At 36.3% G+C, this 15,879-nt stretch overlaps 1 protein-coding gene across 5 annotated transcripts in view; it reads left to right on the forward strand.

The window, feature by feature from the left end:
• The window catches only part of LOC131188479 (zinc finger protein 318-like), a 39,123-nt gene extending 27,780 nt beyond the window's left edge, over positions 1 to 11,343 (forward strand). For 2 of the 5 annotated variants that reach the window (XM_058163808.1, XM_058163792.1), the window contains 3 exons: positions 656 to 755; positions 1,214 to 1,332; positions 1,886 to 11,343. In XM_058163808.1, the coding sequence (XP_058019791.1) occupies positions 656 to 755; positions 1,214 to 1,332; positions 1,886 to 5,200 (3,534 nt within the window). In that variant the 3' untranslated portion in view covers positions 5,201 to 11,343. The remainder of the gene's footprint in view (positions 1 to 655; positions 756 to 1,213; positions 1,333 to 1,885) is intronic. The other 3 variants (XR_009152786.1, XR_009152787.1, XM_058163803.1) reach the window with 3 other exon arrangements.
• The last annotated feature ends 4,536 nt before the right edge of the window (positions 11,344 to 15,879 follow it).

The following is a 15,879-nucleotide window of genomic DNA, read 5'->3' on the forward strand; positions in this document are numbered from 1 at the left end:
ATAGAAAGGCTTCTTCTAAAATCTATTATGTTTAGTTTTGCGTGTATTCAGTTCAAGACTATTCTGACTACATCATAGGGGAACTTTTTCAACTTCCCGTCAGTATGTAGATTCATCGACATCTCAAATGAGACCAGTCACAGAGGACTCTTTTGAGATGCAGTCATTGGTATAGAGAGAAAAGAGTAATGGAGAGAGCACACAGCCCTGGGTGGGTACCTGTTCTAATTGCATAGGTATCTGATGTGATTTTGCCTAGCTTCATCTGCTGCTTCCAATCTGTTAGAAACATTGTGATCCACTTACAAATGTTGTCGGGCATAGCTACCTGAGTTAGTTTAGTGAGAAGAATATCTGGAATGATGGTATTGAATGCTGAGCTGAAGTTGACATAAAGGACCCTTGCATAGGTCCTTGGATATTCAAGATGTGTGATTTGACTGCAGACTGTGAGATGATAGAGTACACACAAACTGATATGTTTTAACTTTTCATACTTCATTTGTAGTAAATTATAGTGGAGAGAGGGATAACAATTCTTCCACATACTGTATGCTGCTGATATCAATTTTTTTTTGACCAATCTTAACTTTGACCAAAAGCCAAGCCTCCTTTTCATGTATCAGTCTATATATTTTTGTCATTGTGCAAATAGACCCTGGATCCATATAACAGACCCTGGGCAGCAAAGACGCAAAATGAAACAAAGCAGGAAGTCACCAAACGAATTGACAAAATACCTGTCCCAGCCAAAGGTATGCTGTCTGTCTTACCTTTAGTTGCTCAAAGCACAGTGTCACAGGCCATTGTAATGTTAAGCAGTGTTCAACGTTGTTTGTTTGTTTATTATTTATTTATTTATCAAACTTAGTTGCCGCCCATCTCATGATTCTGGTGACTCTATTTAGATTTTTTCTAAATTTTAAGCAATTTTTTTTCTTGATTAATGCTTTACTTCAGAGTAAATAGAAGTAGAAAAGCAATTTGATCTCTACACTGGGTTGAAATAACTGTAGTAAGGAATGATGGACAAAAACAGGTTTTGATTTAAAATGTCAGATCAGATTATTCTAACAGGAATTGTGTTTAGGATCCATAGTATATTTTGCTGATAATATTTTAATTGTTGCTTTGTGCTTGCTAAAATTATATAGTTTCTTAATCTATAGAAATTTTTGTGACTGAATCTTGCTGTGGGGGGGGTGCATTTTAGGTTCTGAATTTCTTATCCCAGTCACTGGATATTACTGCCAACTCTGCAGTGAATTCTTTGGAGACCAGATATCAGCAGAACAACATGTCAAAAGTCATCTACATAATGAGAAATATAAGGTTAGTGTCCAGAATATTAGTTTCGTATACTTCATTGGTGCATATCATAATTAGTGCTCTGTCTTTTAAAAGCTATTTTGTTCCTCTTGACTTCTGTTAATGGCAAGGCAGGACAAAGCCACCTTTGGCATCTGTAGGTATAGGTGGGACATGATATTCTCTGATGCTAGGGAGTTATTGCCTGCAAGTGCAAACTGTGCTGAAAATTCAGAAATATGATTTAATATAAAGTAGGTTATAACTTTTGAATGTGGCTTTATTTCACTTTTTTAATATTTATTTTGCTCTCTGGCAATTTTGTCTTTTTTATTTTGTTAGAAATATCTCAATATTCTTAACTTAGTAGAAATTCAGAAAGTTTTTAATGCATGACTTGTGCTACTTAAAAGGTATAAATTCTGTCATCCCCCCTCCGCTGCCTCTTTTCCAGTAAATACAATTAATTCATCAGGTGGTGGAATAAAAAGGAGAATAAATTAAGAATCCATATTTATTCCAATGAATAATTGATGCATTAAGTAACAGTGCTGAAATGTTTCCTTTCATCCCGCAGAAACATGTGGATGAGAATCCTCTCTATGAAGAAAGACGGAATCTGGATCATCAGGCAGGATTGTCTGTGATTCAGGAAACTGAACGCAGGCTGAGACGGAAACTGTGTGAAAAACAAAAAGAGGAAAAAGATGAGAAGACAACAAAAACAGTAAAGAAAGAAGAAATAAAGAATATAAAAGAACTTGGAGAGGAGAATAATGAATATGAAATTAGTAAAAAGAAAGAAATCTCTAATGGTGAAAAATGTGGGATTCAACTTAAATTGAAGAAAGATGACAAAGAAATGGAGAAGGAAGAGAGAAAAGAGGAATCTGAAAAGGAGTCAAAACTAACCACTTTTGGAAAATTCAGTTGGAGAAAGAGTGAGAGAGATGAAAAAAATCAGGGGAAAGATACAGCTGGTTTTAAAGAAGAGAGCCCTGAGGAAGGTAAAGAAAGTAAGTCCCAATCTGGAAAGCAAAATTCAAAGCCCATTGCAATTAAGTTATCTGGAAAAACCGTCATTCCACATACAAGCCCCTGGACACCAGTTGTTTCAACTTCCTCGCAAACCAAAATCCGCCCCAATTTACCAATCCCAGTGATGGTTCTAAGGAAGACTGCAGTTACAACAGTAAGCAAGCCAGCACCCCTAAATACTTTTTTGTCGATAAAATCTTCTGGCACCACTGCCAAACCTCTGCCGGTTGTCAAAGAGGGAAATCCAGACATTGTTTTGGCACCAGATATTATATCAAAAGCATTTGGGGGAGAAGTAGTAGTTTTAAAGGGATCACAGGAGGATATAAAAGATACAAAGGAAGAAGCAGAGGAAGGCAAGCATGAAAGTGAGGCAAAGGCCGTGGAACATGCAAATGTAACGAAGGCCCAGGAGCATGCAGAGGTGGTGGCAAAAGCTCAGGCAAAAGCCAGGGAGCTTGCAGCAATGGTGAAAGAACAAGATGTCTCGCATGTGACAAAAGGAACTGAGCAATCTCTTGAGAGGCCACATAGGCGCCCTCCTCTACTGCCACTGCCTCCAGGACCACCATTGTCACTATCTGTACCACAGCCACCACCAATAGTATTTGCTCCTCAACCCCCTCCGCCACCAAAACAACTGGTTATCCTGGCAGATGATATGGCACCCGGTGTATCTGAGGATGATAAGAACATATTGGAAATGCCCATGTGTCCTCGCCCCTTGCCACCGCCAACTGTTTTTGGGGAGCATGTTAAAAAATTAAAGAAAAATAACTCTTCTCTGGCTGCAGGCAATGCTAAAGATCTGTATGACATTTTTTACAACAGTAGTGGAAGGAATCCAGCAGAAAGCAAGCTAGTGAATTCTGCAATTTCAGAAAAAGGAAAATTGAATCCTACCGAGAAGGAGAAAAATACAAGTCTACAGGTAAATTCCAAGCCAAGTTGTAATCCTTTTTCAGAAGAATCTCTTTGCAGTGTGTACACTTCCTCGTCTAGGAACTCAGAAACAGAGGAAGTAAAAGATGAGAAAATGATGACAACTGATGAAATTACTGAACTCAAAACCAGTGTGGAGAGGGACCTAGAAAATGTCTCCTTTTCAGATATACAGTCTACATTGTCAGAAGCAGATGATTTAGCAAGAAGTACCTCTTATCCATTCCATAATGAGGAAGAAGTGGGAATTCCTGTTCCATCTGAATTTAACAAGAAATCATCTAAACTTGAAAAAAATGAGTTAGCTGTGCAGATAGAAAAAATGAGCCCTCTTCCTTTGGATGACTTTAATGAGCTATCTGCCAGCCTTGAGACAGCAGAACATGACATTTCTAATGATGAGACTGTCACACAATTCTCAGAAATCTCTAAGGATCTTCCGGAAACTATATCTGATTCTGTGCAAAATGACAGTTATTCTATAGAATTACCAATTGATCTAAAACTAGACACTAAGGAATGCAATGGTGGGGAAAGTCCTCAGCCTTCAGAAGTCCAGTATTCAGATTCAGAGCTAAATAAAGTTGAATTAGACTCTTTCCTTACAAACAATGAACAAGAGGATTTGAATGGTTCTCAGTTAAAAGATGGTGAGGATTTCAGTGTAGTTAATGTTCTAGAATCTGAAGAGATTACAAATGAGAACTTTGTTAATGTAACAGCAATAATTACCACAGAAGAGAAACATGAACAAATCAGTCCATTCCCACTAAGCTATGAAACCAAGGAACTCCAAGTGGAAAAAACAGAAGTGTTGGATAGTATTTCTTCTACAAATGAAATTAAACCTAATTATGTGGAATTCATGTTTATAAAACATGATACACAAACATTTTCTGCCTCTGATTTGGAATTAAGTGGCACTGAAGAAAGAACAGCTGTAGAAACAGAAAGTACTGATTTTTCAACACTTCAGCCAGAAATGAGTCAAGAATCACTAGATCCTCTTCCAACAGAAATCCGTATTGGGCATCTTGGAGAGGTGACTCTTTCCTTCACAGATTTGAATACTGAAGTATTGAATACCTCAACAGCTGATAATTTTGACTTAAACAATACATATCCAGAACTTAGTTTTGAACAGTCTACTACTTTTTCCCTGGATTTGGAAAATAAAGGAATCTCCCCAAAATCTGATGAAACAAAGGCTATGGACTCTCCCAGCCTGAAACCAAATTTGGAATTAGAACCCATTGATTTCACTCTGGGAAATATTACAGTGGAACATGAAGTGGTGGATATTCTGCCAACTGTAATTTTAAATGAGGAGAATGCAGAGAGTCCAAAGTTAGAAGTGGTTGCACCTATTTGTTTAGAGTCCAGCAAAATGAGCGAGTTGGACACTGACCAACCAGTGCTTGAATCTGAGATAATTAATTTTGTTGCATTTACCTCTGATGATCAAGAGGATAAATTTTGCTCAGTAATTTCAGATGCAGCACATGTGGTGTCTTCTGCATCAAAGGGTGACATGACAGAAGTAAGTATGCCCCTTGATCAATTGCAGGATATGTCTTCTGTTTCCATGCCCCAACCCCCATTTAGTAGCAAAGGAGACACTTCTGATAAGCTGTTGTGGAGCTGTGGTGGGGAAAATGTACAAAACCAAACTGTGACATGCATGGAATCCATCCTTCCAAAACTAATGGAATCTGGAGAAGTGGGGGGTTCAGGTGACAGTGAATTGTACAGTCTCAAGAATCAGATGCAGACATCCATAGATAAACTAACAATGACAGAGGAAGAAAAGAATGATGATAAATGTGAAGTTAAAAATAAATTGGCTTCAGAAGTAACTGACAAATCTGCAGAGCACCTGGTAAGTACAGACAAAATTGTTCCAAATCTTTAAGCAACAATTGTTGAAATTTTGTAAATATAATACTTTAGTTTAATAAGTTGAAAATTTATAACTTGCAATAGTCTTTTGTCAAAAAAAAATCTAAAATTCTGACTAAAATGTAAACTGTATTGTATATATCTGATTGTGTAAAATATTTCTTTTTCAGTCTTGGACTTCCAGCCATTAAAAATGGATTTCTCATCCGTAGTATGTGTTTCGGCTATGGTTTGTTTGTTTTTTTAATTATTATTTCTGTAAAACTGTGACTACTTTTTACATTTTTCTTTGACTTTTTATGGTTTCTGATTTATACAGCTTTTGTAAATAACATTCCAAGGTGCAACACTGACAAGCGCAAGGACAGGTGTTCAGGACTTGAGAAAAAAAAGAAGGCTCTTGCTGAAGCATTTAAGCAGAAAGTTTCTTTGAAACATTTTGCATGTTTCATTGCACAAAATGTAAAATGCATGAAAAGTGTTCTGCATTTTTCATCATGCAGAAGATTGTTCTGCATTTTTCTCTTGTTATTATCTTGTTGAACTACACCTGTAATCAAGACTGTGATGCCATATTGTATAAAATCCTGTGTGGATGCCATCTCACTGAGCAAAGGAGAAATATCTATCAACTCACTTTTGGAGAAAGAAACTCTTTGGTAAGGCTGTGGCCCATCAATTGGACTCTGCATATTGAGGTCACTTGCATGATTTAAAAATCACATTTTATTTTACTACATTGTGGTACAGTAACTGTTTGTGTTAAATTGTTTAGCAGCTGCCTAACTCAGAAGAAATGGAAGATCTGAATTTTGCTCTCTGGATTGGATTTCCATCATATAACCAGACATTACATGCCTGAATGAATCCCTGAGCTACAAAAATACTGTTGTGTGAAGGTTTTCAGTTATACAACTTGTCAAGAAACGCAGTGATGTTTGCATGGATTTATCTAAAAGGTTATATCTGTAAATCTAAAATAAACCCATGATGATCTGCGACATTATAAATACTACTTCTGTGTCTTTTTTATGTCTACTTCTATAAATAGTGTTTGGATTCTGTGGTTGAGATAAAGCTGATGAAAATCTTCCTTACGTTTTTCATCTTTCAAATTCATCCGATCAGCTTCTTAAGAGAAAACATTGTTTAAACATTGCAAAGAATTATATACTTTCCGTTTTAAAATAAAACTTTAAAAGTAAATTTGCTTTGAATTTTAAATATACTGGTTCATCATAAAAGATCAGTGTGGATAGGAGATATGAAATACCTTGTAAATACAAGAAAAAATATACATCAGTGGAAATAAAATGGCAATATTAGAAATAATTTCTTGTGAATGTATAATCCCCTAAATTATGAAATGTTACTAAATCTACAGTTCTTTATTAACAACTTTCTTTTTGTCTTGACTCCTGGTACCAACATGGATAAGTCTTTGTAGTTTTCATAGCAACATTTTTGAAAAATGATTTGCCATTGACCTATTCCTAGGGCTAAGAGAGAAAGACTGGCCCAAAGTCTCCTAGCTGGCTTTATGCCTAAAGAATTCATAGTTTCGTAATTTCAAGACCAAGGAGAATTTAGACTCCCAGTTAGCCACCTGGGGTGATCAAAATAGCACATGGTAACCAACGATAGAAATTATCAGATGTAGGATAGCATAAAGTCAGAAATATAGCTAAGATGTAATTGTCTGTTTGCCTCAAGGTAACTAGGAATTACGTGGCCAGCTCTATTGGTTTAATTGTTCAATTGTTGAACTTGTCTGAATAAAATGTATTCATCTAATAAAATTTATATATCCTGCTCAATCCAGCAAGATTCAAAATAATTTATAAATTATAATAATGTAGCAATAATGATAGCAAAACAAAATTACAACATCAAGAGATGCTATGGCTTGCACCCCACATACTAGATCAACTTGTTAAGCATGCAATGTCAATAATTAAAGGGATGTACTGTTCATCTTTCACTGTTTTGTTGCATACTGCTGATGATTTAAGGCAGGATGTCAAACTCATGGACTCATGTTGTTGTCACATATCGTGACTTTTTTCTCCTTTGCTAAACTGGGGGTGGCCGTGGTTAGTGCATGATGTATCTGTGCCACAAGTTTGACACCCCTGGTTTAAGGGGTTGAGAAGCAACTTTAATATAAAATGTTATTCTAATATAATTATTACATTCCCTAGCATTGTCCTACCAAGGTACTAAATGTACAGTCTTCCTTCTCCCTTCAGTAACTTTTTGTAACTTTTGCAATAAGGCTCTGAAGCATATTAGATTAAGAGATGGCAACTGGCCCAAGGCTAGGCATTGAGCTTTATAGGGCCGTGATGGTGAACCTATGGGACACGTGCTACAGGTGGCACTTGTAGCCATATTGGTGGGCACGTGAGCTCAGCTCCAGCTAATTTTCGGGCCTTTTTGGCATACCAGAAGTAGGGAAACAGGCTGTTTCCTGCCTCCAGAGAACCTTGGGGGGTGTTGGAGAAGGCTTATTTTTCTCTCTCCCCAGCCTCCAGAGCCTTTCTAGGAGTTTGGGGAGGGCGAAAACGGCCTTCCCCACCCCCTGGAGCTCCTCCAGGTGGGACAGGAAGTTGGCAAACGGGATGTTTTTGGTCTCCGGACAGCCTCCGGAGGCCGTTTCCGCCCTCCCCAGACTCCTAGAAAGGCTCTGGAGGCTGGGGAGACCAAAAAACAGACCCAACGTGCCATCGTGTGCCAGGAGCGGGGGGCCCACGTAGAATTATGGGTGTAGGCACGCATGGGTGTAATACCCACCCACCCGCTCCTGGCACGGGATGGCAAAAAGGTTGGCCATCACTGTTTTGGGGTCTCCTCAGTCTCAGTCCAGGACTATATTCATTACATAACATCAGGTCTCATAATTTCTCTTATTCTGGATCAGGTTATTTTAGCAATCTCTCTTCAATATACAACAAAGCCCACTCATTAACCTTTACAAAAGTCATTAAGGTTTTGCTGCCTCCCCATGCACTTGAGTGGGAGTCCCCGTTTTGTTGTATGTTTGGTAGCCATTTTATAGTTTGTATTTATATATAGTCTAGTTTTTGTTTTATGGGTGTTTTTTATTTATTGTATGCTTTTATTATTTATGAGTTGGGAGGCCTTATACATCTTAAAAATAAATAATCCTGGCTAAGGTCTCTCAAGATTCTGGGTAGAATTCCTACGCATTCTATTATATATTATAAACAAGCAAGCAAGCTAGCTTCAAGAGGAAAACCATCATCCTTTAGTCCATAAACCAGGGATGAGTATAGTTATAAAGAAGTATGGATAATAAGCAGTAACTGCAGATATAAGGGTCAATGAGAAAAAACTAGAAATTTGTAAATATGAAATACCTTCAAATGGACAAGCAAATGTGGAAAAAAATAGTGTTGGTGGCAATTGGTGCTATATCAAAAGATTTGAGAAAGTGATTGGATACAATATGACTGGACAGAATCTCAGCTTATCAAGTACAAAAAAGTAACATTACTTGGAAGAGTACATATATTGAACAAAATCTAGATCCTTGGGAAGTATTCAATAGTTAAAAGTATCAAGTATGATCAGAACCATTGACTTAGACTACTTGTAAACATTTAAACTACAATTCTGTTGACATCACAATCAACATTATTTACAAACATTGTTGATTGTGATGTCAACAGAATTGTAGTTTAAACATTTACAAGTAGCCTAAATCAATTAGTATTGAAAACATGACAGATTTGATTCAGCATTTAATCGATAAGCTAATATTTAATAATTGGAAGATATTAACTTTGTATGCTAATGAAGAATGTGTGAAATTGTATAACAGGACAATCTTTAAAATGTTTTAGAAACTTCCAAGAACAATGCAAAAGAGAAATTATTGCTGTCTATTTGGGTAAGAACTGTGATTTTACAGATAATTTCTTGCATTTAAGAATATTTCTTTTGAATGTTGAAAATTTGCAGGGAGGGACTCTTGCTTTAAATATCTTAACAGAAATGAATGTAACTGCTTAAAATTCTTTAGCCCATTTTTTTCAAAATAGTTCTAGTGGCTGACTTCAAACAGGTGTTTCAAGATCACATTTTCTCACATGGAATCTGGATTATACTTTTCTGTAAATTCAATCTTGTATGACCTTAACTTTCAAAGTAACTAAACATGAAATGAAGTGGAGAAATCTTTTCCTCTTTCATTCATCTTGCACACATTCAACTTGAGCAGCTAAAGCAAAATGTTACCCCTCTGACAGCCAGCTTCAGCTACTTATACCTTTCTCCTTTATTGAAGTGGTTGAAGGTGCTAATTCCCCAAGGCCTGGCTTAAGGCACTGTTCATATTTTCCAAAGTGAAAAACCGCAGGAAGGCTCAGCTTCCAGAAAGTGAAGGGTGAAGGGCTCATTATCCACATTCTGGAGGGATTACCGTGACAAACTGATTTCCCTCGTTATTTTAAGTGTTAGGTCAGGTTGCAAATACTTTTAGAATGTGCAAACATGATCACGGAGATCTGCCACAAATGACAAGATACACATAGGCAGTGTTACTAATGTCACACAGTTTCAAGCAACAGATATATCTATACTTCTAACTTCTTTGGAACATTGTAGAAGATCAGGCTTTACTTGAGGCATCTCACTGTGAACTCTTATTCTTACTTATTCTTTCTGGACCATTATTGTTTTCTTGGATTGAGCCTGCTGCATGATTGTGTTATGGAAAATCCTATTATGGAAAATAAATTCTGTACAATGGTATCGCTCATCCTATATAGTGTTTTGAGAGAGGGAGAACTTTACAAAATAATGGTAGCTGGTACTAAATCTCTACATGCTGTGTTACATGCTGGGAAAAAATATCAAGCTATATGCATATCAGTCTTCATGTTAACAATGTTATTACTATTCAACAGGGTAAACACCTATGCTTGAGAAACTCTTAGAAGTGCGTAACAATCAACTGGTTGAAAATCACTGTAAATTGGAAAAAAAATAGCTGAAGAAATGCACATCAGAAGTCCTATATTACCCACTGAAGTAATGAACGTCTAAAATATGATTTCTCCCCCAAACATTTTTAAATTTTCACAGTAATAATTCAAAATATAAGAAGCTCAGGTTTCCAAGGCAATTTGACAAATCCGTATTCTGATGAATATGAGCATAAATACATAATTTTTCTGTACTGAAACTATACTGGAAACTTGTTTTCTTCATCAGTTTGTATTTATATTTCTCTACATTTTGTAGAAAATTAGATATTGAAAGGATTGTAGAAGTAAGAAAAATCTTTGAAGCAGTTATGGAATGTCATGCTCAGATTGTTCATTTTTATCATAGTATGTGCATTTAAATGCATTTAAACTTCCATCAATCTCAGTAATTGAAATTCATTTTTTTTAATTCAGAGAACTAGATTGATGAATCATCCTTTTTAGTTAGTAGCAATAATGTTTCATAATTAATATAAGGTAATTTTTGTTTTGGTTGAAATTTTCCTCTCAGTCTCAGACATAAATATAGCAGCTTTAATATTTATTTTTATTAATTATTATTTAAACTTTTATTCTGCCCATCTCACTAAGCTAATAATATAGTAATAGAACTGTGTATGTGTATGTAAAAACGTTTTAGAAAGTCATTGCAATAAAACACATTGATATTGCTAATTCTGTGGAATTTAGCAGTAACTCATGGAACTGAATATACTTAACTATCAGATTCATAATCTTAAAATAATTCTGTGGATTATCTGTGTGGATCAGATAATTCAGATCTGAACCTTCAGACAAGATCATTTGTAGGGATAGATGATGGGACTTCAGCCTAAATTGAAGGTAAGTTCAATTAAGGTCAATTTGAATAAATACTTCAGATAATAACATTCATACCATAGTATCTGCTTTTCTTTTAATCTTATGTTGATCTGTGAGAGGTTATATTCAGTAAAATTCTGCTTCTATGTAAGACATAGCTGTGGTGAAAGCAACACATTAGTTTTTCAAGAACTTTTATAGGACTAACGAATTGAAAGAATTGTAGGACCATGAGAAACCTTTACCTTGCCTGGCACTGACTGACAGACTAGACACACACACACACACACACACACACACACACACACGAAAGAAAGAAAGATGGATGATCAGGGAAGTGTGTGTATGTGTATATATATGGACCCACATATATATATGTGGACCCATTCCAGGCCCCTCTCTCTTGCTGGCCAACATGATATATACAATGATACAACAAAACAACATGATATATACAATGATACAACAAAAATAATTTGTACTATTCCTTTAATATTTGCTCAATGTAACATCTCAATTCATTTAAAAAAATCTTACTGCTAAATATTAGTAGCTTCAAATATTTCTAGAAAATACAGAAAAGATCTTGAAAAATAATGCAAAAGTGCAACTCAATTTATATAATATTCAAGATATACTTAATTCTTCTTTATTTTTTACTGAGACAGTTCTTAATTTTCTATGATTATTTGAATTGGTGGATTTTAATGGTATTAAGGTTTTGTTTTTATAATTTGATTTGATGCAGACATTCCCCCCCCCCCCGACATTACTTGTATGGGAGAACACATGGAGCAAAGTATTTTATATGAACTGTACATTAAGATAAATAGATGTAGAAATTGTCAGAAAATGTTTTATTGCCTGTTGCTAGAAACTTCAGTATGATTATAGAAATATGTTTATTGCTATGTCTTAAGTTCATTAAAATTATTATAAAATTACGTTGGTGCCTGGCTATTTTATCAACTGTTCTGTTTATGATTGTTGATAGCTCTTTGATAATTCAATAATTCAAGTTATCTTTTATAAAATATGTATGCTTCCCAAATCTGCAGCAATGAAATTTATATGGAGTGTGGCAAGGTGGCTAATACGACAATTACCTAAGTAATACTTTATGTATTGGAAACACAAAATACTTTATCTCTCATTTGTCTGTGAAAAACGTAGAGGAAATAGAAAGATCTTGAAATTTATTTCCCTCAGTTTCTGTCTTTATTCATAAAGATTCATAAAGATAACCCAGCAGAAATAATGGATGGGTGTCATTCTGCGTCCTGAGGTAGAAACAGTTATGCCTGAGATGAAACATATTAGCTGATTTGGAGCCCTGTTCAGGTTGCACATCAATTAGGTTGCTTGCATAGATGTGCCTACAATTGCTTTGGGTGGGATGGGTAGTGGGCGATTGAAAGCACTGTATTTCTGTGGTGGATACCAGCTTCCCTCTTATGTATCCATGTAGCACTTCAGCTATATTAATAAAGACTCAAACTTTTCAGTCAAGAAAAGCAAAGCCTTAAAAAAATCTGTATTTTGTGTAAAGCCTTGGAAGTAGTGCAATTTTTTTTTAGGATGGAGCTTACACTTTTTGGATTTAGTTTAAAATTAGAAATTTGTTAAATTTACAGGGCCACCACTCTGTGACTCTATGCAGCTTACAAACAAGCAAAAAATCAGTAACCTCTCAACCACCCTGGCAACAACATACAATCAAATGAACCGCTTATTTATGGATTTATAAAATTTATTTAACACCTATCATCTCCAATGACTGGTCGGATGGGCTCCATTCACTTAATGGGCTCCATCCCATACTGGGTTCCTCAGGCCTGTTGACAGAACCAGCTCTTCAGGTGTCCAAGTGGGAGCCAGTTTAAATTCTGAGGATGATGTTCCAAAGGGAGGCTCAGGAACAAGATCCTTCTGGGTCCCACCAGATTTACCTCCTTATGTGACAGGACTGGTAACATTCCTTGCTTCCCCACTCTAAATATCAGCAACGGCACAGGCAGACCTTGATGTTTGGTCCAACATTCAGGAACTATAGCTGGGTGTCACACCTGCCCCAGATGGTATACCAGATCTACAATTGCAATAACTATATTCTGATTAGCGTTGCCAAGCAAAGATGCACTTGGTTACACACACCCCCCTAGGAAACTTGACTGTTTTTTAACAAAATGTGTCCTTATTCTCAATTCATGTTATGTACTGCTAGGCAACTTTATTTATTTTTATTTTTTATTTTATTTTGTCACAACAATATATGTAGGTATCATACAAAAAGATTATATAGTATATAAACATGGTAAAGTATTCCAAGCACTGATGATTCTGTTACAGAAGTCATATTTTCTGCAATCTAGATTAAAGCGGTTGACATTAAGTTTAAATCTATTAGTTGCTCTAGTATTATTGCAATTAAAGCTGAAGTAGTCTTTGACAGGAAGGACATTACAATAGATGATTCTGTGAGTTAAACTAAGGTCTTGTTGAAGGCGACCGAGTTCCAAGTTTTCTAAGCCTAGGATTTCAAGTCTGGTGGGATAAGGTATTTTATTGCTTTCAGAGGAATGGAGAACTCTTCTTGTAAAGTATTTCTGGACACATTCAATTGTATTGATGTCAGAGATGTGGTGAGGGTTCCAAACAGGCGAGCTGTATTCCAGAATTGGTCTAGCAAATGTTTTATATGCTCTGGTTAGTAGTGTGGTGTTTTTGGAAAAGAAGCTACGCAAGATTAGGTTTACAACTCTTAGAGCTTTTTTTGCTAAGTAGTTGCAGTGGGCTTTGGCACTTAGATCATTTGACATGAAAACTCCAAGGTCTTTAACGGGATGGAGGTCGTCTGTAAGGTAATGTCCATCTAGTATGTTCTTAGTGTTTGGGTTCTTTTTTTCTATATGTAAGACTGAGCATTTGCTGGTTGAAATTTGGAGCTGCCAATTTTTAGACCAAGCGGTTAGATGATCAAGGTCGTTTTGAATGATAGAAGTATTGTCTGTGGTGTTAAATAGTTTGACTATTTAACTTCCACCACCCGTGGCATTTCCACTTTTAAAATATTTTGAAGGTGATCCTTAAGTTGAGAAATACTGAAAACAGGAAAGTTCTTTACAACTGATCAATGGGAGAGCACAAAAGAAGGCAATACATCTAGGCTTGCCAAGTTAATCTACCTTCCTGGGGCTATACAGATTTCTTAACCCCATTGCTTACAAAATATCTTTTGTAATAGCATTACTGTGTTGACACAGTGGCTAAAAATCTGTGGAAAATAGGAAGCCACTAGCAAGATAGGTGAACCAAAAGTTCCAGCCAGTAAAAAAAAAAAGGATCACTCACAAGCCCTATAAGATGATAATACTGTGCTGAAAAGAAAATACCACTCAATCTTCATTTTGGGCAATGACCAACAAAATAGACAACAGCCTGTTTTATAAGGAAATTCTTTATCAATCTCAATGTCTTTGCTCTGGTAGTAGATAGTGTTAGCCTCATTTTACTTGCTGAGTATACATGCAATGTGCATGATCAAATTCATCTAATCAAGTATATGACTCATGACTTATAAAAGATGTCCATATTTGTCCAGATGCATATTCTAAAAAATCTAAAAGACTATTTAGATATTAAGTAACAGTAACAAGAGTTGGAAGGGACCTTGGAGGTCATCTAGTCCAACTCTCTGCTCATGCAGGAAACCTAGGGATTCGAACCTCTGAACTTTACTGATCGACAAACTCAGCGTCTTAGCCACTAAGCCACCTAGTCCATTGATGAAAACTATCATGGATTTAAAACAGGAAAACATTTACTTTCTGGGCAAAGTAGATGTGCCATTATTGAAAGAAAATCTGTTTCATCAAGCAAAAATGTACTGCTGAATCCTGACAGGTTGGAACAATTACTGACTTAATTTTTCTTCTTGAGATAGAAGCAAAAATAAATGTTGTTTTTAACAGTATAAATCAGTTAAAAATATAATTTTTGATAGTTGGGGAAATATTCCAGATGCAGAACACAGAATGACATTAAATTATAAAAAGGCAAGTTGGAATAGAAAGTTACAGGTGGACTTTTTTTAATTAGATGTTTAAATCTCTCCCAAATACTTTAATTTTGGATTCCTGCATTGAGCAGATAGTTGAACTCGGCGGCTTAGCTCTCCTATTCCACCTCAATTCCTTTTTTTTCCCTTTCTTTTTGCAGTTAATCTTAGTATCGATCTATATTCAGATTTTGCTTTTCTATCACAAACGTGGCTAGCGTGATACGTTCAAAGCGCACCACCTAGTGGTAATAAAGGCACCTAAACTGAAATATAGCGTCGAGATAGTCCTCTGATCCCGCTTACTTTCACAAAAGTCCTCGATCGCACGAGGGAGCCAAAACGTGCTCCTGGCTCGAAAGGTTAATCGAGCCTCAAACCACCTCCGTTAAGGTTACAGAAGCAGCACCCGAATGGCATGCTGGGATTTGTAGTTTTCATCAAGAGAGCGACTATCGCTTTTGTAAGTACTTTTGTCACTTATGCCTCTACGTCATTCTTTCCTTTTCAGGCCTTAACGCTTTCCAACGTGGTCTCCTCGCAGATGCAAAAAAAAAAAAAAAAAAAAGGAATTCTTTGTATGGCTGTCCAGTGCTATGCCTGCTAGAATATTCCTAGCGTGCGTCGAGCCTGACTTTTTAACCCTCGGAGACAAAGGCAAAAATTTTCTCAAACTGGCACGTTCTAATCAAGCGAGGGGGAAAAAACAGCCGGCAAGTTTAGAACACGCAGAGCGCGACCTGTTTAAACCAGGCGTTTGCTTGGACGACCTTTCAAAGGCAGGTGCGAGGTCAGTTATGG

This window comes from Ahaetulla prasina, chromosome 1, assembly GCF_028640845.1.
Source record: "Ahaetulla prasina isolate Xishuangbanna chromosome 1, ASM2864084v1, whole genome shotgun sequence".
Taxonomy (NCBI): Eukaryota; Metazoa; Chordata; class Lepidosauria; order Squamata; family Colubridae; genus Ahaetulla; species Ahaetulla prasina.